Here is a 22,418-nt window from a genome sequence, read left to right on the forward strand (position 1 = left end):
AGGGTTCACAGCATGCAGTGTGCCTCCTGGGAAGACCCCGTTCCCCTACATCTGTGCTGGGAGGCTGGACGGTCAAGAGGGACAGTCTGCCTTTGCCCAACCCCCTCGTGATTTTACCCGTGTGAACCCTTGTTACACTCACAAGGAAGCAGGCGAGTATCTCAGAAGACCAGGATCCTTCCCTTGGGCTCCCCAGAGGCTTTGCTAAGAGCTGGGGGTGGTGCACTGTGTGCAAAGGGCCGCGGTGTGGCTGCGAAGGAGAGAAACTGTGCCCAAACCAGGGGTGAGGGCTGGTTGCCGGCGGACCTTCTTCCTGGGGGTTCAGAACGTAAGCCGCGTCGTGACGTAACTCCAGAGACCGTGAAACGTCCTTGCAGTGTTCTCGGCTCAAGTCCTGCATCTGGTGCGAATGCAAATCTGTTTCTAACCGATTTGGTTTTGCTGATTGATCTCTCCATCCCAAGTTCAAACATATAAGCAGATCACAAATATAAGCAGTTTTTTCACTAAATTTCTGCTGTTTGGATGACCACAGCCATGAATCTACTCAAGGACATTTTAGCATAAAAAACAAAACGGAAACAGCAACAACAGCAAAAACCTGCCTAGTGTCGCCATGGCTCAGTGTTCAGGTTTTAGAGCGTGCAAAACTACATAACTCTGGATCTATGCTCTCCTCAATTTCTGTTTACAAGTACGTGTGTGTGTGTCCAAATAAAATGCCCCAAACCGAACTATTTGGCTTTGCAGTAACAGCGTGGCCAGGCCCGTAGCTTCTGCAATCCCGCGGCTGGTTGGCCAGCTGCTCTGGGAAGCACCAGCCCTCCCCATGCGGCCCAGCAGGTGCCCTGGGTTTCCAGTTTCATAAGGGTGGAGCGATGGAGAATAATCACAGCCACCACTGTTCCTCCTCCATCCTAAGGGTTTAGTGCGGGCTCTCCTGGGAGTGATGGCATTTAGTGGGGGCCCGATGGTTCTATAGGAGTGTGTTAACCGAATTTCAGCCCCAGAAGCGTGACATCTTTCTTCACCTGGAGCTATAGTAAACCCAGGGAGAGAGCCTTGTGCCGCCAGCCTTGCAGACACTGCCTCTCCACTGGCAGAGGGAGTCCCTCCGTTCCCCATGTCCTGGGCTGGCTGCCAAGGAGACTGTGACCTCCCTGGGCAAGGATGGGGTCTCTGACACCCCAGGAGTCTCTGCAGTCTGAGCGCTTCCCCACGTGATGGAAGGAGACTCGCTGATCCGAGTCGGGCTGAACTTCACAGAAGCTAAAGCTCCAAGATTGGCTGGAACCTTGTTCTGTCGCAACGTGAGGTCTCAGGACGGTCTCCTGTCCTCAGGCCACCTCCATCCTGCCCCCGGGGAGTGGGTGCTCAGGCACGCAGGCTGTTTCCAGCATATTAGCACAGTCACAGCACTGGTAAGAAGTTAAAGCTGCTGCCGTCCGCCTCCCAAAGGATGCGATGCCCTGCACAGCCGAGTGCCCGCATTCGTTCAGTGCCCCGCAGCCGGCTCCTGTTGGGACCCCCAGGCACACAGAGCTCTCTTCTTGTTCTGCTGTGCCCAAGAGTCATTATAGATGCCCGCTACAAGGAGAGGAGAGGGGTCCAGGCACCTTTAAAATGCCCTTGGGGGAGAAAAAGAAAGAGAAAAGGAGACTATTGGAGTTCCTAGTTTCCTGCTGGACCTTTTACCATTTGCTTCCCATGAGGTTGCTTTTAGGTGAAAGTTCAGCATCTTTGTTTGACTTTTATGTCGATTCCACGTTCCTTTCTCAGGACTTTGATTTCCAGTGTAATCAGCCACGGTTTTCAGGAACAATTTTAGAACATGCATTCAGGTATTGATCTCTGATAGAGCGGAGTGCCCAGGTGATTGGTGTGTTTGCCAGGACACATCAACCCAAGGTTGCAGGGAGAGGATCTCACCATTTAGGTGGAAGACATTGGTTTATCGTCCCACCTCAGCATCTGCCCTGGAGGCAGGGATGGAAGTGTTGGTTTATTTACGAATCCTGTTTGAAGGATGTCAAAAATTGATTTACTGACACAGCCCAGATGAAAGTCATATGAAAGTCACACGATAGTTACCTGATAACCACCTTGAAGGTGTTCTGATCATATTCTGAAGCCCTGGAGAGTTCTTAACCCACCATGCTTAAAGCACAGCTCCCTCCGTCAGCAGGACCTGCTCTCCCCAGGGCCACCCAGTGCACCTGCTCCCTGAACAAGCCCAAGGGAGAACATGGGGCGGGCCTGACTGCTCTAGGCTTTGTGAAAATGGCATCCGTTCCTGCGACCACATTTCTACCGCACCTTCTTTGGGGTTTTAGTGAAATGCAGGTTCAGAAAAGGAGGAGTCCGACAGTTCAAGAATGGATGGCCTATGGGAAGAATGTACATGGGACCTGTTCTTTCACTCTCCAGGCTGTCCTGCCTCCCCAGTCAGAGGCTCAGCCTTCCACCAAGTCTTGTCCTGTCCAGGTGACATTCCTACAATCTTACGGAGCAAAGCTGCAGACTCTGCCCTCTGCCCCTCCCTCCTGCAGGCCCCTCCAGGAAGTACAAGGCCATGAGCTGACCCCAACTCACTAGGAGCTCACATCCAAGTTCAGAAGGAAGAAGAGACAGAAAGCCTCATGGAGCAGAGACCACCAGCTGTGGGTGCCAGCCCAGACCTCCAGGCCTGGCGGCTGGCTTGGAGAAAGCAAGGCTTCCCTGGGCAGTGGCAGGTGCCAGGCCCTGGACATGGGTGAGACCGTGAAGCGGTGTGGGCGAGGCTGGCATCTGCCCGGGACAGCCGTGTGAGCAGGGCTCTGGAGATGACAGTTGGAATGGAAAGAAGCCACCATCGCCCCAGGGTCCCCCTCCAGCCATACGGCTTTGGCAGGCTGTCGCATCTGAACATCTCTTAGACTTAGAAGGCAACGTGATGAGAATGAAGCGTACTCCGAGTGCCTCTCCCAGGGAGTAGAGATCACCATTCAGACTTGCTCCAGATCAATGGGGAGCGCCCCCTATCAGGACAGAGGTGATTTCTGATGGAAAAAGTAACAAGAACTGATAACATATGGAGGGCAGGGTCCTTGGTTTCTGTTAACTATTGCTTACTTATACCTGGACTGCTTAGCTTGCTGTCCTCTGGGCCCTTGGCCCTCTGAATTATGGTCTATTCTATAACAATAATTTGGTTTTGGTGAAATCCAAAGACCATCCCAAACAAAACTGTCTTGTCACCGCTGAGGTGGTAATTTTTAATGAATCAAGAACGCAGTGCAGTTGTATCGTATGTGAAATGACAATCTGCCAGCTGGTCCAAGTGTAGAGACATCAGTTATTGCTCGTGTGTGAAGCTCCTGAACAGTTATGAGATGTTGTACGTGGTTCACAGTATTTGAGGTGAGACAGCAAAGCCTTCGTCATCATCGTCGGCTTTACGGGAATGCTTTCAGGAGCGAAGAGTTACCACTTAGAGGTTTTCAGGGGTTCCTTCGTTTGTTCTTTCAAAATAAGAGGGATGGTTTCCTTCAGTGGGGAAAAAGTGTATCCATAAAGTCTAGCTGTAACTCATTGCTGCCTTATTTGTCCCCAGCGATGGAAACGTGGTAAGTTTCCTCTTCTTTAATGGGTGGGCGAGTGGTCAGTGGGCTTGTTGGGGATTAAATGAAGTCAAGTATGGCGTGAGGCTCTGTGAAAATGTGCCTTAGAGGAGCTTTCTTGTATCTGTGGTTCTGTTGTCTTTACTGAAATGGAGGACTTCATTCTTACAGAATAAGCTCGTCCCTTTTTATTCATGTTCAAGAGGGCAAGACGCATCATTGGAATTATGCAAATTAGTGCGTCGTCCATAGGAGATCGAAATTGAAATGATCCCTTAACAGACTTACTGACATGCCAGCTCTCTTACCAGTCCTTGCTGGTGACCCAGGTAGTGCTAGCCTGTCCTCAGGAGGTCCCTTGCCGGTGCTGATCCCGGGCCCTGCGCAGGAGGGGCCAGCAGGAAGCCCCGTGTGGACCAGTACATCAGAGGTCGTGATGCGCTGGGACTTTACATTTTTCTTGCATATGTATAAGGTTTCTTTTTTTTTAATTCTTAGATGCTATCAGTTTCAGCGTGTCATCCAGAAATGTGCACACGGGTCTCTAGCAGAGTGTAATATAATAAAGCGCTGAAATGAACTATAAAGGACCTTTTACTCCTAAACATAAAGGATTTTCTAAATTCTTTGAAGACCAGTTGCCACTCTGTTACAATGTCAGCACAGTAACGGAGGGAGGGTCAGCGGAACTCCCAGCAAGGATGCTTTGCTTAGCACTGTCTGTCCCTTCCTTTGATGGAGCTAGTCCTTTGCTCAGGGAAACCCCTTCTCCAGATTCTGAGCCTCCCATAAAGGCGGTAGGTTCTGCCCCGGGCCAGCCGGGGATGCATAACAATAGAGATTTACTGGCCTAGTTTATGGAAGAGTAAACTGAGACCTCATACCTACAGCCACCCACTTCTTTTTGTTTTTCTTTTTTCTAATCTAATAACTTGAGTTTCCAAGAGACCAAATTTGGGCAGAGGCTGAACTTAGAATCAGATCTTCCACACTTCACGCTCTCTCTTCTAAAACTTAGCCGCTCATTTAACACGCCATTCTTGTTCTTGAACGGAGAGACCAAAGCACGGGAGTGAACTGAGAATTCGGGCAGACGGGGGGTGAACACAGCCCTCCAGCCCGCAGCCCCTGCTTCCCCGCAGACCCCCAGGGTGCCTCCTTGGAGTCCCCAGAGCTGCATGGACATGAGAGATGAGTGACAGGCCACGAGGACAAGAGAGAAAGTGAAATTAAATATCGCATGGCTTCTGTCCTGTCCTAAAGAACAGGGAACAGGTTACCCACTTGCTTGGGGAAAACAGAAAATTGAGTGGGTCAAGATCTGTGTCCAATCACAATGTCAAATGCTATTGACCTTGCCAAACAGGATTTCTCTGAAGACTTTTAATTTTAGCTCAAGCAGTCCTCAAACTGAGCCTCAGATGTTTGAAACAAAACTCCCATTCTACGGTGAAAACATCCAGATTCCCAGGGAGCCACTTCCCCTTGTGGGGCCTTTGACCTTGGTAGCCTGAAACCAGATGTAGGGAGCTCTTAAACCCTTTTGCATCTAAAAACAGGCAGTCCTTTTGTCTTCTAGAGATGTCCCTTTGTCATTTACCTGGAAAAATACATTTTCAGATGTGATTTCATGAGCCGGTTTTATTTCCCCCAATTAAAAGGAAGAGTAATGAGCTTTGCTGAAGAGCCTTTTTTTTTTTTCCTAATGAGTTGAGAACTAATGGCCTAAAAATACAAGCCTATCCATTATTCCGGGGCCATCTAACCGGGCCCAGTGTCAGCACTGAGGTCCCCCTGCCTCCCCCACGAGGGCAGTCCCACCTCCCAGCCTGGCCTACTCACTTGGAATCCCCTGTAGGTCCTGCAGGAGCTTTAATTCTCTGTGCCCTGTCTAGGGGATGCTCCATGAAGCAGGCAAGGTCCCAGGAGGTCCTTCATGAATTCGAGAGGAAGTCCATAGTTCCACTTCCAGAACCACCTTTTCATACTGCCGGCCTTGAGGAAAAGCAAAATTAAGAACCCAGACAGTCCCCCTCAATTCTCTTCTCTGTCTACTTGGCCAACAGCTCTCTCGGGCGCGGGCTTTCCATCCAGGCCTGGAGGGCCGAGCCCGCGGAGACCTGAGGAGAAGGAGCTCCCCTGTGCGGGCCTCAGGGCAAGGCTGCCGCACAGGCAAGGGCAGCCAGGGAGGGTGCCCTATTTGGAAAGGACTGATTCCAGCGCCTTCGTGGAAGGCCCATTGAGACCTCCTAAGATAGACCGTCTGGGCTTAGTTTATCTCACTACTGCGTCGTGCTCAGTGATTTCAGCGTAACGCGATCAGCTCCAACTTGTGAAAATAATTTCCATCTCCTCATCTCTCTTTTAAGAAAAACTGTTGCTTGGTGCTTGCATAGTAAGAGAGAGTGCAAAACAAAATACAAAAATGCAGTTTTCTGGAAAGTCCTTTCATTCCCTGTGCCTGGTTTCCTCACTAGGAGGGAACTCGGGCATTCTCTGAATTGTCCCCGCTTTGGTGTGTGGGCCCTAGATTCCGTGTGGTCCCAGGGCCTGGGGCTGAGCTAGCTGCGGTTCAGTGGGGGGCACTCCGTGAGTGAGGAAGCGGAGATGTTCTTGGGGCAAAGACACACCACCAAGTTCCCCAGCACCTCGGCTCCAGTCGCCCTGCTCTGGCCGAGCCCCTTTCCCTGGGATGGGCCGGCAGCTGCCCGAGGAGCCCTATGCTGATGTGCAAATCCCAGCCCCCTGCTCCTACGAAAGCCTGCCTCCCCAGTCTCCTCTGCCCAAGTGGGCCGAGAGCAGTGCTGTCTCCAGGGCCCTGGATGGCCGTTCCCCCAGGACCTGCTGCAGGGAATCGGGGGGCTCTGTTCCTCCCCAGCTCCCCCGGCCTCCTAGGTAGGCCCCCTCAGTGGGGCATGTTCTGTATTCCTCAGGGACCTCAGCCATCTCTGGGCACACCTGGCCTGTGTCTGTGGGGGGCCTGGGGAACAAGGGTGTTTGGGAAAGGAGGCAAAACATTGTGTCCCTGGCTCCTTTCTACTGTTCACCCCACAACCCGAAACTTTGGGTACAGCCGCACAATTCTGTGTGCTCAGAATTCAGTCTCCTGAACCCCAAGGGTTCTGTGTGTCCCCGGGAACCCCAACCAGACTCAAGTGTGTGCATAGTGGGTACTTGTGTGGTCTCACCCCTGCAGAGGCCGGGATGTGCCTCAGTCTACAAAAGGAGCCAGTGCTCTCTCACCTGACAGCCTGGGAATGGTGGGCAAGCACCTCACTGTCTCCGACCTCCCTGGCCTCGTTTTCTCTCCTAATGGGTGGACTTCTCTGTGCATCTCCTTTTAATGATGTTTCGGTGGTTTCACGTTTAGAGGTTTGCAATTACCTTTGTTCAAAAGCAATTAAGTTCCAGCCTTCCCCAACTCAGATAAAAAGCACGCCCTTTGCATCTTTCTTAACAAGCAGAACCTTCTCCAAAAAGGCAGGATCACTGTGGATGCATCTGGAACGTGCTGAGGCTGCAAGTTGGGCTGCTTAAGGGGCTTTTATTATTATCGTTTAAACCTTTCATCCATGTAAGTGTATTCACACCAGAAGCTCGGAAAAGGTCTAGATTTGTTTCTCCTTTACTGTGAAAACACATCTTTGTTCTTTGAGGTTTTGTTCTTCCCCAGTGCATAACAAAATGACAGTCTTGCCCTGATTTTATGGGAAACAGGCACAACATTCATTCGTGGTAGGTGCCAGACAGGTGGATAGGCAAGGCCCCCGAAGCTCACGGTGGTCCCTGGTTCCTCGAGGACTTACTGGCGCCCAACGTGGTAGGAGGAGGGTGGGGGGCTTAGTTTGGCTCCTGATGGCAAGACATACTTGACTTGCGTTTTTAGCGGTGATTTCAGAAAACTGGTGCCGTCCTTCCCGGCCTGTTTCTGGAGTGAGCGGGCTGATGAGGCCCGGCTGCCCGCATGTGCCTGCCGGGACTGGCTCCCAAGCACCGTCTGTTCTCGGCTGCCTGCTGGGTGGAGGGATCCCCGCTGCCCAGAGTTCACCGTTTGCACACCTGAACCCCACAGGTGTCCAGGAGAAATCTGACCTGTGGGTGCAAAGAAGGGCTGGTCCATCTTCTGGGAACATTTGGGTCCCGTTGGTCATCATCCCAATTGAAGCTGACTGACTTCCCGCACTTGCAATGCGTCAGGAAACAGAAGGATCTGGCTCAGTCTCCTGGCCTTTGCTTTGCTTCCTAACCCAAAACGGGGGGGGGGGGTGGCTGTTAGCGCCTGTGCCTAATTATGGTCGCCCCAGAAAGCGGGCAGTGGGGGCATTGGCGAAGGTATAGTGCCCTTTCTCTATCTGCACTCACCTTATTTCTCGGTGCCCAGAGGGCCTTGCAGGGTTTATCAAGCAGCCGGAGATCACCAGAAAGGGGCAACGGTTGGTCTTTCTCTTTGGCTCACCCTTCCCTGGAAAGGCATGGAAAAGCTGGAACAGAGAGAGACCCCAGTCGGGACCAGAGATGCCACCCCTGCCGGTTGGGCAGACCTGGCTGCTGAGGGGCTGTGCTTTTGGCAGAAACCAAGAGGCCAAGAGGCACAGCGTGCAGGAATGTGTCAGGAGAGTCATCAGCCTTGGAGCAGTTCTGACCTTGGCGGGGAGCTTGGAGGCTTCCCTCTGCTCTGGAGACCAGCGGCAGCGACGACGTGCGTCCTCGGATTCCTAAGGAACGCTGAGCTTCACCAGCCTGTCACATACATTATCCTCAGAACCTTCCAGAAAGGAGCAGTGGACATTCTTAGCCACGTTTTCAGGCTCAGCAGCAGAGCGAGGAGCTGTCCCCACCTGCAGGTAGATAAGGGATCTCGTGTCCCTGTGTCTGCCTCCTGTTTTCCGTGACATAGGTAACCTCACTTCTGGGAGGCACACATGCAGCCATGCCCGGGGATTTGAGCACCGCCTGCCAGGCTGGGAGTGGGCTGCTGTCTTCTTTCTCCAGCTGCCTTGGAAGGTCGCTGTGACCCACATTCCCAGGAAAGATTGTGGGGGGCAGGGCATACAATGAGCTTGGCTCTGCCTCTGCCCCCCCCCGCCGTGGTGACAGGGTTCAGAGGGCTGCCAGTCACGGCCCGGCTGGAGGACGCTCCCCCCAGTGCCCAGTGGAAGGGGCAGCCTGTTCTGCTCCTGGGGCCCCATCTCCCAGCACGACTAAGTGCTGAACCAGCAGGGCCAGAAAGGCAGGGTTCCTGGCTGCCAGCTTCTGGCACCTTCCTTCACAGAGCAGCAAACCCAGGCCAGGAGTGGGGATCTGCTCCAGGAAGAAGCCCTCCCCCGGGAGGCCTGGAGACCCAGCCACCCTCACGTCCATCTTGCCCACGCGTGGATCGCCCTTCCTGTGCTGCTCGGCCTGCTGCAGCTGCTCCCAGAACGCCCTTCCTGCCCCATTTCTCCTTGGGTCCCACCAGTGCCCCCCCCTGGCAGGCTTCCCTCCTGCCCTCGTCACAATTGCCCCCTTGGCCTCCACTCCTTTTTCCCTTCTGACCTCAAAGCCCCATCATCCTGTGGTTCCTTACCCTGTAGCCCTGTTGATGGTAGATTCTCAGAAGCAGAAAGAAGACCCTGGCCATTACCATCCATGACTCTTGGGCTCCTCACTCTGAGCCCGGCTGGGTGGCTGTGTGATGGCTGATTTGAACTGTCGCTGGAGCCACCTGGTGACTTGGTGTCTGAGCCAGAGGGAGCAGCCCCGAGGACACCTGGGACCCACTTCAGCTGCTAGTTCTTGGAGATTTACTCAGGGCAGAACCGTGTGGTTCCCCAAGTACTAGTTTCCTAGTACACGGTGGGGCCATGGTACCCGAGACGTCACTGCCCACCATCATTGATGGGGCACCCGCTGTGAGCTGAGCCCAGCGTGGGCATCCACACCAAAGTCAAGACGTTGCTGGGCCCATTGGGCATCTGGAAGCAGGCAGCACAACTGTGCCACTCAGCATGAGCACTGACCGCCCTAGGTCACTGTCCCTGACCACAGTCCCTTTAGATGAGATGGACATCGGCAGGCCCCCCCGGGGGAGATGCCCAGAGCCGGCGGGTGCATTTCCCTCTGGGGGGTGTACTATTAAGGCCTGTGCATCTCCTTTCTGGATAATGCCAGATCCCAACAGAAATCTGGTCTATTTCTGAATACAGAAAAATGTGTTGAATCACACACATGTTCCAGTGGAATCACGAGCTGTTTCAACAGAGGAGGAGGAAGAGAGAGTGCATGTCCGGTTGGGCTGAGTTTGCATTCTGAGCATGGGCTCCTCTGAGGTCCCTACAGGGCAGGGACTGGGGCTTTCGGGGCTGCTGGCATCCACCCACCTACGTTCCTTGGTGGCCCCGGGGCATCTGCCCAGCCGCAAGATCGGTCTCAGCCGTGTCTGAAATGGTTCTTCTGCAAAGGGAGTGGGTGCTTCTCTCTGCAACACCGACTGTCAGAAGAAGACCCGACCTCCCCAGAGGAGGACAGAGCAGACATGGGTGCAGACATTCTCCGCCAGGGCCGCAGAGTGGGCTCAGTGGTGTAAACAACAGAGGCTCACCCACCGCTCTGGCTGCTTCCAGAAGGAAGTGATGGGGGAGCAGGTCTTCTCAGGGAGAAGCAGCAGTCTTTATCCCCGGCAGCACGGCAATGCCTGTGGGGCCGCATGGTTCTAATAGCCAGCCGGGTCTGAGGAGCGACTCGGGTTTCCTGTCACTGGGGCCTCCTGTTTTGCTAATCGGGAAGCAGGATCAGAGAGGTGATGTGTTCTGGCGGAGGCTCTCATGGGGTCAGGGAGAGGAGAGAAGGAGGGAAGAGAGGATGACAGAGACAAAGAGACACTGAGCCCAGCTGGGTCCTCAGCCACAGAGGCCGGAGCTCTTTGAAACCTGACATGAGTTGATGAGATGGAGAGAAATCTGCCGTGATAGCCCCTGATGACCTATTTCCTTCAAGAACGTTCATCAAGCATCGCTGCTGTGCCAGATGGACGGGACTGAGAGCCGCTCCCGCCCCTGGAAGCCCCAGGGCATGGAGAATTCTGCCTAGTGTTGTGAGCTCCTGCTTCAGAGCAGTCCTGCTGGAAATCTCCCCCCCCCCCATCCTTAAACACTGCCATCCTCAGAGACTCTGGGTCTCCGGGATCCTGTGCATGTTCCGGGCCCTCCTGAAGGCACTGTGTTCTCCCTGCAGCCCCCAGCTCATGCCGCCCCGCCTCCCTGCCTCCCTCTCCTTCTCCTCCCCCATTGGACTGGTCACTGCTCCCCTGAGAAGAGGCCTCTTCACCCTGGGCCTCCTTCGGACCCCTCTGGGCTAGGTAGTCCTGCCTCCAGCACGAGCAGGTGCGAGCCTCCTGGTGGGTCGGTTGTATGGTGATGAATTCTTTGATCTCTGTGGCCAGAACGCAGGCTCTGGGGGAGCAAGGGTGCTGCTTGTCTTGTTCATGTGTCTCTCCAGATGCTGGCATCGGTGAAGTCTCATAAATATCACTGAATGAACGAATGAGCACGTAAACCAGCAGATGTTTGTAAGTCTACAGTTCCACTTGTTTCTTTGAAATCAAAGTCTGCTGTATACCCAGCCATGAAAGTCTAGTCCCCCTGCATTACCCAAGGTGGGTGGAGGCTGTGTAGCCTGGGGCTCACCCAGAGGGGGGCTGCCCAGTCCCCCAAGTCAGCCGACCTCTCCTCTGTCGTCCACACTGCTGAGTGCAGGGTCAGTGGAGAGGGTGAGCCTCTGTGCCAGGTGCCTCTTCCTGGAGAGAGGTGCCTCTCTTTCTGAGTGATGGGCGGACAGGACTTTGGGAACATGGAGGACCCGTGGGTGGGAGTCTGTCAGATGGGGGGTGTGCCAGGCCATCAGTCAGGTGTAAGCATGGCTGTGCTCGCTACCTGCTCAGTTGTGAACCCTGAGATGTATTTTGGTGAGAGAAGGAAGACCAGGAGCTCATCCTGGTGACACTGGGTCCTGGAGAATGGCAGTCCCGGAGAGCCCGGGCTCCATTCCCAACGCCCCACCATGTTCTGTCCATGTGCCTTCCACGTTCCCTCCAGGGGCCCATATTTACCTCTTTCTCTGTGACAGGCCTGGGTTTTTTTGCTTCTTGTCTCTGTATCCTGTCCATTGTCATGTTTCTTCCATAGTTTTCATGTCACTGTAATTAAAAATGAGAATTTTAGTTATGTAAGTTGCACTGAAGGAGTCAAGGAAGGGCTTGGTGGCCCGTCCCCTTGGCTCTCCCAGCTTCTCCATGGTCTCAGGACAAAAGACACACAGGCAGGGATTGTCTCTCTTTAGGGGTGATCACATCTGAAAGAGGAACCGCTCTGCTCTTCACTCTTTAACCACCCTTCCCTGGGACAGCGGGGGCAACACTTCCCTTTCAAGGCCATGCCGTGGTTACTAAAGAAGTCACGCAGGGGCGCCTGGGGGGCTCAGTCGGTCAAGCGGCAGGCTCTGGATTTAGGCTCAGGTCATGATCTCAGGGTTCTGGGATCGCGCTTCCCAGGAGCTCCGAGAAGCATGACCGTTCATTTAGATCAAAAGACCGTTCGTAGTGAATCCACTCATTCCCAAGTCCAGGTCTCGTTGTGCATTTACAGAGGGTAAGGTTCACCGCTGTCAGCGGTCCCATTAGCAGATGAATTTCACGAACCGTCCAATGATGCGAGCTGTAGATCCGTGTCCTTTTCAAACAGTGATGTTTCCAACAGAAATTGAGATAATGCCCATAGTGGTTCTGCTGTTTTTCATCCATTTCACGGAATCCAGATACAGCTGGGAGGCCCCTTCCGTGAAAGGTGAGCGCCTGGCATGATGGCTAATGTCACTGGAAATGCAATGAAAGAATTCCACACTGATGATGTGTTTATTTATTTTGTGGGATAATATAAATAAATACATGTTGGCGGGGCTCAGTGTTTGTCGTAAATGTATCACAGTTAGAATGGATTGTGACGTATGGATCATTTTAATTGTGCCCACACGCCAACTAAATATTCTGTCAGTTACAGTAGAAGCGATGGCTGTCAGATTGGACCAACAGTTCCACATACTGAGTGACCGAACTACAAATTGATGTCATGAAGCTGATGCTGAGTTTTTAAAAATACTTTGGCTAGGAGCACGCATGTTCTCTTCCCTGCCCGTCCGATCTCAGAAACGTTTAGCCTTTCAAAATACTTGTTCTGTAAATCAACCTAAGTGCCCTCCAACGATGGTGGAATTTTCTGTAAACAAGGCCCTAAGTGTCGGCTGCATTTTGTTCTAAATTATTTGGAAATATTTAGTAAAAGTATTCAACACACAGAGGAGCAAAAAATACAACCACACACACACACACAGAGAAACAAGAAACTCTCAACGTTTTAAACTTTTAGAGAACTACGACTATTGAAAACGTAAGTTGTGAACAGGAAGACATTAACATCTTTTCCTATAAAAGCAAGGAAGGAATAAAGCAAGTGAAATGATGAGAACTGCCAAGATGCTCATTTGGAAAACTCTGAAGACGATTTTGTAAAAATTTTTAGCTATTAGGGATATTGAAAAATATTTTAAAAGCAAAACATATTAAGAACAGACAAGACTAAGAAATCGATTAAAGTAGGCGAATACGTACTGAGCGCAGGTGTTCTGTTCATGTTCTCATTTTATTTTCATATAACCAATTTAAAAAGGGTTTTTTATTAAAAATATTGCTGAAATGTGCACTGGTGGTTTTGGTTTCTAGCGAGGTTTTTTTTTTTTTTAATTTTTAAAAATGGTTTTCAAAGAGAACTACTTAGTGGGTTCCCATTTTAATAAAACCAAATGCTGACCAACAATGAAATGCCGTAGGAAAGCATAGGACTGGAACTGTCTCTGCCTCTCGTTCGCACTCAGGAGTCCTGTTTCGGGTGAGAAACTACCCGTGGCCATCCCAGGGGCTCTCGTCAAGGCTGGAGCGCATCTTTTTCTCTGCTCCTTTGTGGGGGAGCAGACGGCGTTCTGTAATTGAGAGCAGAAGAGCAGGTGTGATGGGTTGGAGCTGCAGGGGGCAGTCTGGCTCATTCTGCTCCGGGACACCCAGCGTTCCTTTCCATCCCTCAGGACAGGAGGGGTCAGCAGGGTGGCCCCTCCTCAAAGGCACCGGCTCAGGGTCGGCTCCACATGCTCAAAAGCCCCGAAGTTCCCAGTCAGCTGGGGAGGCCAGCTTGGGTGTGGCAGGAGATGTCCCCTGTCCTGGGGAGGCTCAAGGTCTGGTGGGGAGACCCAACACCCGAACGACTTCAAACAAATCCAGGTGGTATATCCCAGGGAGAAAGAGTGTCTCTGGCTTGCTGGACCTCAGACGCTGGTGAGATCAAGGCAAAGGGGAGAGAGGGGATCGCCCAGTGAGGAGAAGCATGAGAGCAGGAGCTCAGGGAAGTGGACAGAGGTCAGGAGAATCCTTGCCCTGCCTTGGGGTCTCCACCTCCACGCGCCTCTTCTCCTCCTCCTGTTCCCTGGCTGCCATTTTCTAGACTCCCAGCCCAGCTCCTCGTCCCCCTCTTCCCCCGTCCCTAAGTGTAGCGGGCTCCTTCAGCTTGGCACCACCACCTCACGTCTGCCCCTCTGCACACCCCCGGAGTGAACTCACCCACACGCAGAGCCTTCAGGCCACACTCCCGTCCCGCCAAGCCCTAGGCCCTGAACACAGTTCCTGTTGGCACTCTCCTCTAGAATGCTCCAGAACCCTGAGATGCAACAGGCTGTCTCGGAGGACAGCAGGGCATTTCTCATGGGATTGCTGAGAGGGATGGGGAGTTAACTTACCTCGGAACCTCAGATGGCTTATCACACTTCACGGGAGCTTGGTAAATGGGAACTTATATTATTGTTTTATACTTCAAGCCCAAATCATTTTTATTCTCAGACTAGGGACCCCATTCTCCCGATTCAGCTAATGAATGACGCCTTGTCCCACTCCCAAGACGGAAATCCCAGCACGTTTGATGCCCTACTCATGACCCCATCCAGCTGAATACCATTCACGTGGATTCTGCCTTTGAAACCCCTTTCGAATCCCCCTCTTCTTGACATTCGCATTGTCCTGGCTTAGTCCGACCTCCTTACTCTGCTGCGGAGGCCAGCATGTGTCAAATTCTATGTGCGTGGGAAGCATGTGGGGGTCTCATGAAGATGTGGGAGGCCTGGTGGTACCCGAGATGCTGTGTCCCTAGCAAGCTCCCAGGGGCTGCCCGTGCCCCCAGCCACTCCGGGGCAGCAGAGGCTGATGCCGTGTCTCTTGTGGCTCCTGACCGGCTTCCCGTGCTCCCTCTGGAAACTTCAGTGGCCGCTCATTGCTCACAGCTGCAGTTGTCAACCGCGGCCCATACAAAACCTGTCACTGCCCCTATATTTGTATATCATGCATCTGGAGTTGGGCCCAGGAACTGGCATCTTTTTATCATGCACTCAAGTGGTTCTAATAAGATAGGTTGTTGATGGAAACGGAGACTCGAACACCAAACTAAGCTCTTGAACATGACTTTCAAGGGCCTTTTGGACTCAGTCCTGGGCAGAGCGAATCATTGCTTTGTCACCTTCCTTCCTGGGCACTATGGCCATGCATCTCTGGAAAGTGGGGCTGCAGGGGTGACTGTTCTTCTGCACGTCCTTCCAGCTTCGTGAAGTTGCGTTGGGGCAGGACTGGACCAGCTCCAGGACCCGGCTTGCCCCACAAAGAGTATGAAAAAAGCATCAGATGGAGTGAAAAGGCAATTCTGATCAAACTGATAGCAGGCTGACTTTCCATAGGAGTAAAAATAAAGGCTGCTTTGTGGGACACTATTTTGATAATCTCAGTTCTGAGATCCGACGTGTTTTATGCTCACAGTACTTAACATATTTGGTAGACTCCATACAAATCCTTAAAATTCACTATGGATTGAACTACCGTTTCAAGGGTTATTTTTGTGCGGATTCGTGTCTGTGCTTGTTGGTAGCTTGCACAAACCCTGTGAGGGTGAATAGCCAGGGACAGGAAAGTTGTCATCTGCCTGGAAATACAAATGCCACAATCAAGGGACTCGCGGGGTTTGGATTCTGCAAGGTTTAGTGCCCTCTGCTGGTCATAGCGGGCAAATCACCTGCCACTCCAGGGGGCACTGCTGACCCCATTGTATGGGATGTGTGATGAGATGGCCCTCATCTGGCTCAAAAATGTCAGCTTTCTCTTAGATCGTTGAACATTTGGCAAGGAAGGTTTTGAATGAATGCATATAACACGAAAAAATGATTCAACTAGGAAGTCTGAATCTCTGGGTTGTATTAAACCAGTGAATACTTCCTCTGTAGCTTATTCAGTTACCTAAAAACTTTGCTCAAGAACAGATTCTGTTTAGTGCCATCTACGCAGAGCTGCCCATCAGGGCTTGAGGGCTTTTGTCTCTGGAGGTCCTGGGTTCGAATCGTGACTCCTCCTTCTCCTCTGACCCGACGTTGGGTCAGTTCCTCATCCTCGTGGGGACTCAGTTTCTCAGTCCTGGAGGGTTATTGTGAGGGCAGTGCCCATAAGAAGGGCCTAGCCATGGTAGGTGCTCCTGGGATAAGAGCTAGTGTGTGTGTGTGTGTGTGTGTGTGTGTGTGTGACTTACTTTAAAAGTCTAAAATGTATTTGGGAAAGAAACAAGAGGAAAGAGGTGAAAGTATGGATTGTGACTGTCATCGCTGTCCCGGGATAATTGCAGGCTCAGAATGGTTCCATTTCAGCAGTGGTGATTGCTGAAACATGGTGATTTTTTGCTCATTCAAATGTCTTCTCTAATGACAAGGGACCAGTGTTTCCGGGCCTCGGTCCATTCATGTGGCTCAGTGAGGCTTTTTGCAGGGAAGTGCTGTGTGAGCAGACAGGTACCCAGGCTGACCACGGAGCAGGAGTGCAGGAGGGAGGGAGCCCACACCTCAACCACATGCCTCGTCACCGCCAGGTCTCACTGGGCTCCTGTAGCCACCCACCACCTCCGGTGGTCAGTCCTCCTCTATGCCACCAAGATGGCAATGCCACATTTCCCCAGGAGCTAAGGTTATTTTGGCAAAATGGGGCACCAAGTGGGGATCTGAGGTGGGCCTTACAGGTCTGGGTGAAAGAGCCTTTTCCCGTGTTGAACCGCATTGCATTCACCCACCCACCAAATAAAGACTTATCTCTGTCCCCAGGGGGCCCACATGACTCCATCAGAAAGGAGCTGATGGCAGCCCCTCCTGGGGGAGGAGGGGGCTTCCCCCTGCCTCACTTGCAGGCTCAGACGGGAGGCAAGGCCAACCCCCCCCCACCCGGAGCCATGCCGGAAGTTCAGGAGAGCAGCAGGCAAAGTGCGAGGTTGGAAGGGACACTGACCAGGCTGGTCTGCTCATCCCCAGGGGAGAGGGAGGGGCTGGCCTTTGAAAGGTCCATCAGGCTCCAGAGCGTGGGAAAGGCCCCCACTCAGAAAAAGGACCGGTGGTGTAGATTGTGGTTGTGGCCGGGGGGGACAGCAGAGGTGGACCTGTGCAGGTGGGCCAGACCCCCACTTCCCAGCCCCCCGTCCCCTAGCTCTGTGACCACCTACCAGTTAACCTCAGTCCTGAGCCCACGATTCATCCCAAGGGGGCTGCTCTTCTCTGGGCTGTCGTGATGCAAAATGGAAATGCTACACCCCTGTCACGGCAGACACCACGGAAGGAACCCAAACTGTTGAGCTGATCATTACTGTGTGGCAGTCTACAAGCCGTGGGTAAAGGACCTCGCAGAGGCTCTGTGAAGCTGCCTCTCCCGGCATTTTCAGACTTTACCCTCCCTGGACACCCCCATATCCTTGTTCACCTCCCCTCTCTCTGCAAAACCAGACAAACAAACAAGAAAGGAAATTAGGGGCTCCTGGGTGTCTCAGTCGCTTGAGCATATGCGTTTGGCTCAGTCGTGATCCCAGGGTCCTGGGATCGAGCCCCGTGTCAGGCTCCCTGTTTGCGTGCTTGCCAGCTTGCCCCTCCCCCTCTACTGCTCCCCTGCTTGCATGCTCTCCCTGTCAAATAAATGGATAAATAGAATCTTAAAAAAAAAAAAAGAAAAAGAAAAGAAAGCAAGGAAGGAAATTAACCGGAACAGCAAGAGCTTTTATAACCTGATAATAGTTCTTGGAGTTACTAACCTGGCTCGTCCCAAGGTGAGATTATTTCCCAAGTGCAGGAATAAACTGTGCCGGGGGAGGTCCACAGACCCCCTCCCTGACTCAGACCAACACAGCAACGCTCCGAAGCATGCCCACCGTTGTCCCGTCCCCAGTCCTCCCTGTCCTCCACGAGTTGCCCTTCCCAGCGGAGGGCCCGGCCGCCCGAGGTGCGTGGTGGGGAGCCCTCTGAGCCTGTCCCTACTTCTTGCAGGTTCGCCATGGAGCCCTTCTGTCCTCTCCTGCTGGCGGGTGTTAGCTTGCCGCTCGCCAAGGCTCTCAAGGGCAACGAGACCACCTCGGCTGTCAGCAACCAGACCTCGACAACCTCAGGTGAGGACCCGGTTTCCTGCCCCTGCCCTGCCCTGCCCTTGCCACCCGCCCCTCCCGGTGGGCTCTCAGGACTGGGATGACACGGCTGAGGGAGGAGACACCCCGTGTGGCTGACTTCCTTAGCGAGCAGAGCATCCAGCACGTAACTCCTGTCAACACCTGCTGGCCAGACAAGCCAGTTGTTGGGAGTGTGAGCAGAGCGAAGCTTAGCACCTGGACGGCAGCGAACAGGACCCCGTGCCGAGAGTTGGGTCAGCTTCGGTGGGAGGCAGGAGAGCAGGGGTTAATAATCCCACACCNTGTCCCTAGCAAGCTCCCAGGGGCTGCCCGTGCCCCCAGCCACTCCGGGGCAGCAGAGGCTGATGCCGTGTCTCTTGTGGCTCCTGACCGGCTTCCCGTGCTCCCTCTGGAAACTTCAGTGGCCGCTCATTGCTCACAGCTGCAGTTGTCAACCGCGGCCCATACAAAACCTGTCACTGCCCCTATATTTGTATATCATGCATCTGGAGTTGGGCCCAGGAACTGGCATCTTTTTATCATGCACTCAAGTGGTTCTAATAAGATAGGTTGTTGATGGAAACGGAGACTCGAACATCAAACTAAGCTCTTGAACATGACTTTCAAGGGCCTTTTGGACTCAGTCCTGGGCAGAGCGAATCATTGCTTTGTCACCTTCCTTCCTGGGCACTATGGCCATGCATCTCTGGAAAGTGGGGCTGCAGGGGTGACTGTTCTTCTGCACGTCCTTCCAGCTTCGTGAAGTTGCGTTGGGGCAGGACTGGACCAGCTCCAGGACCCGGCTTGCCCCACAAAGAGTATGAAAAAAGCATCAGATGGAGTGAAAAGGCAATTCTGATCAAACTGATAGCAGGCTGACTTTCCATAGGAGTAAAAATAAAGGCTGCTTTGTGGGACACTATTTTGATAATCTCAGTTCTGAGATCCGACGTGTTTTATGCTCACAGTACTTAACATATTTGGTAGACTCCATACAAATCCTTAAAATTCACTATGGATTGAACTACCGTTTCAAGGGTTATTTTTGTGCGGATTCGTGTCTGTACTTGTTGGTAGCTTGCACAAACCCTGTGAGGGTGAATAGCCAGGGACAGGAAAGTTGTCATCTGCCTGGAAATACAAATGCCACAATCAAGGGACTCGCGGGGTTTGGATTCTGCAAGGTTTAGTGCCCTCTGCTGGTCATAGCGGGCAAATCACCTGCCACTCCAGGGGGCACTGCTGACCCCATTGTATGGGATGTGTGATGAGATGGCCCTCATCTGGCTCAAAAATGTCAGCTTTCTCTTAGATCGTTGAACATTTGGCAAGGAAGGTTTTGAATGAATGCATATAACACGAAAAAATGATTCAACTAGGAAGTCTGAATCTCTGGGTTGTATTAAACCAGTGAATACTTCCTCTGTAGCTTATTCAGTTACCTAAAAACTTTGCTCAAGAACAGATTCTGTTTAGTGCCATCTACGCAGAGCTGCCCATCAGGGCTTGAGGGCTTTTGTCTCTGGAGGTCCTGGGTTCGAATCGTGACTCCTCCTTCTCCTCTGACCCGACGTTGGGTCAGTTCCTCATCCTCGTGGGGACTCAGTTTCTCAGTCCTGGAGGGTTATTGTGAGGGCAGTGCCCATAAGAAGGGCCTAGCCATGGTAGGTGCTCCTGGGATAAGAGCTAGTGTGTGTGTGTGTGTGTGTGTGTGTGTGTGTGACTTACTTTAAAAGTCTAAAATGTATTTGGGAAAGAAACAAGAGGAAAGAGGTGAAAGTATGGATTGTGACTGTCATCGCTGTCCCGGGATAATTGCAGGCTCAGAATGGTTCCATTTCAGCAGTGGTGATTGCTGAAACATGGTGATTTTTTGCTCATTCAAATGTCTTCTCTAATGACAAGGGACCAGTGTTTCCGGGCCTCGGTCCATTCATGTGGCTCAGTGAGGCTTTTTGCAGGGAAGTGCTGTGTGAGCAGACAGGTACCCAGGCTGACCACGGAGCAGGAGTGCAGGAGGGAGGGAGCCCACACCTCAACCACATGCCTCGTCACCGCCAGGTCTCACTGGGCTCCTGTAGCCACCCACCACCTCCGGTGGTCAGTCCTCCTCTATGCCACCAAGATGGCAATGCCACATTTCCCCAGGAGCTAAGGTTATTTTGGCAAAATGGGGCACCAAGTGGGGATCTGAGGTGGGCCTTACAGGTCTGGGTGAAAGAGCCTTTTCCCGTGTTGAACCGCATTGCATTCACCCACCCACCAAATAAAGACTTATCTCTGTCCCCAGGGGGCCCACATGACTCCATCAGAAAGGAGCTGATGGCAGCCCCTCCTGGGGGAGGAGGGGGCTTCCCCCTGCCTCACTTGCAGGCTCAGACGGGAGGCAAGGCCAACCCCCCCCCACCCGGAGCCATGCCGGAAGTTCAGGAGAGCAGCAGGCAAAGTGCGAGGTTGGAAGGGACACTGACCAGGCTGGTCTGCTCATCCCCATTGGGGAGAGGGAGGGGCTGGCCTTTGAAAGGTCCATCAGGCTCCAGAGCGTGGGAAAGGCCCCCACTCAGAAAAAGGACCGGTGGTGTAGATTGTGGTTGTGGCCGGGGGGGACAGCAGAGGTGGACCTGTGCAGGTGGGCCAGACCCCCACTTCCCAGCCCCCCGTCCCCTAGCTCTGTGACCACCTACCAGTTAACCTCAGTCCTGAGCCCACGATTCATCCCAAGGGGGCTGCTCTTCTCTGGGCTGTCGTGATGCAAAATGGAAATGCTACACCCCTGTCACGGCAGACACCACGGAAGGAACCCAAACTGTTGAGCTGATCATTACTGTGTGGCAGTCTACAAGCCGTGGGTAAAGGACCTCGCAGAGGCTCTGTGAAGCTGCCTCTCCCGGCATTTTCAGACTTTACCCTCCCTGGACACCCCCATATCCTTGTTCACCTCCCCTCTCTCTGCAAAACCAGACAAACAAACAAGAAAGGAAATTAGGGGCTCCTGGGTGTCTCAGTCGCTTGAGCATATGCGTTTGGCTCAGTCGTGATCCCAGGGTCCTGGGATCGAGCCCCGTGTCAGGCTCCCTGTTTGCGTGCTTGCCAGCTTGCCCCTCCCCCTCTACTGCTCCCCTGCTTGCATGCTCTCCCTGTCAAATAAATGGATAAATAGAATCTTAAAAAAAAAAAAAGAAAAAGAAAAGAAAGCAAGGAAGGAAATTAACCGGAACAGCAAGAGCTTTTATAACCTGATAATAGTTCTTGGAGTTACTAACCTGGCTCGTCCCAAGGTGAGATTATTTCCCAAGTGCAGGAATAAACTGTGCCGGGGGAGGTCCACAGACCCCCTCCCTGACTCAGACCAACACAGCAACGCTCCGAAGCATGCCCACCGTTGTCCCGTCCCCAGTCCTCCCTGTCCTCCACGAGTTGCCCTTCCCAGCGGAGGGCCCGGCCGCCCGAGGTGCGTGGTGGGGAGCCCTCTGAGCCTGTCCCTACTTCTTGCAGGTTCGCCATGGAGCCCTTCTGTCCTCTCCTGCTGGCGGGTGTTAGCTTGCCGCTCGCCAAGGCTCTCAAGGGCAACGAGACCACCTCGGCTGTCAGCAACCAGACCTCGACAACCTCAGGTGAGGACCCGGTTTCCTGCCCCTGCCCTGCCCTGCCCTTGCCACCCGCCCCTCCCGGTGGGCTCTCAGGACTGGGATGACACGGCTGAGGGAGGAGACACCCCGTGTGGCTGACTTCCTTAGCGAGCAGAGCATCCAGCACGTAACTCCTGTCAACACCTGCTGGCCAGACAAGCCAGTTGTTGGGAGTGTGAGCAGAGCGAAGCTTAGCACCTGGACGGCAGCGAACAGGACCCCGTGCCGAGAGTTGGGTCAGCTTCGGTGGGAGGCAGGAGAGCAGGGGTTAATAATCCCACACCCCCCACCCTGGTGGGGAGCCGATTCAGACAACCCTGAAGGAACACTGATGAGTCCGTAGGGGACATTTATGTACTGACATGACCGTTGATGCGATCAAGAAGTTAGTATTGATATTCTTAGGCAAGATATTGGTACAGCAGTTAGATTTATACTTTTAAAAGAAGAGCCCTTACTTCTTAGAGAGGCGCGTTGAAGTCCTTACGAGTGAAACAGCACGAGCTCTAGGAGTGACCTGAAGAAGAGTAAGTGGAGAGCAGGAGGTGGGGGGGGGCACAGACCAACGCGGCCGCCTCATCCTGATCAGAAAGGGGGTGGCAGACATGCGGGGGTTCATTGCTCTGTTCTCCTGCCTTTTCCATATTTTGAAAGTGAGGGACAAGAAAGCG

At 53.0% G+C, this 22,418-nt stretch overlaps 1 protein-coding gene across 4 annotated transcripts in view; it reads left to right on the plus strand.

Annotated features, from left to right (window-relative positions):
• The window catches only part of PTPRE (protein tyrosine phosphatase receptor type E), a 100,175-nt gene that overhangs the window by 34,362 nt on the left and 43,395 nt on the right, over positions 1–22,418 (plus strand). For 2 of the 4 annotated variants that reach the window (XM_034663430.1, XM_034663427.1), the window contains one exon: positions 18,003–18,121. In XM_034663430.1, coding sequence (XP_034519321.1) covers positions 18,010–18,121 — 112 coding nt within the window. In that variant the 5' untranslated portion in view covers positions 18,003–18,009. Of the gene's footprint in view, positions 1–18,002; positions 18,122–21,595; positions 21,733–22,418 lie in introns of those variants that run through there. The other 2 variants (XM_034663426.1, XM_034663429.1) reach the window with 2 other exon arrangements.

The sequence above is a fragment of the Ailuropoda melanoleuca genome, chromosome 6 (assembly GCF_002007445.2).
Source record: "Ailuropoda melanoleuca isolate Jingjing chromosome 6, ASM200744v2, whole genome shotgun sequence".
NCBI classification, from domain to species: domain Eukaryota; kingdom Metazoa; phylum Chordata; class Mammalia; order Carnivora; family Ursidae; genus Ailuropoda; species Ailuropoda melanoleuca.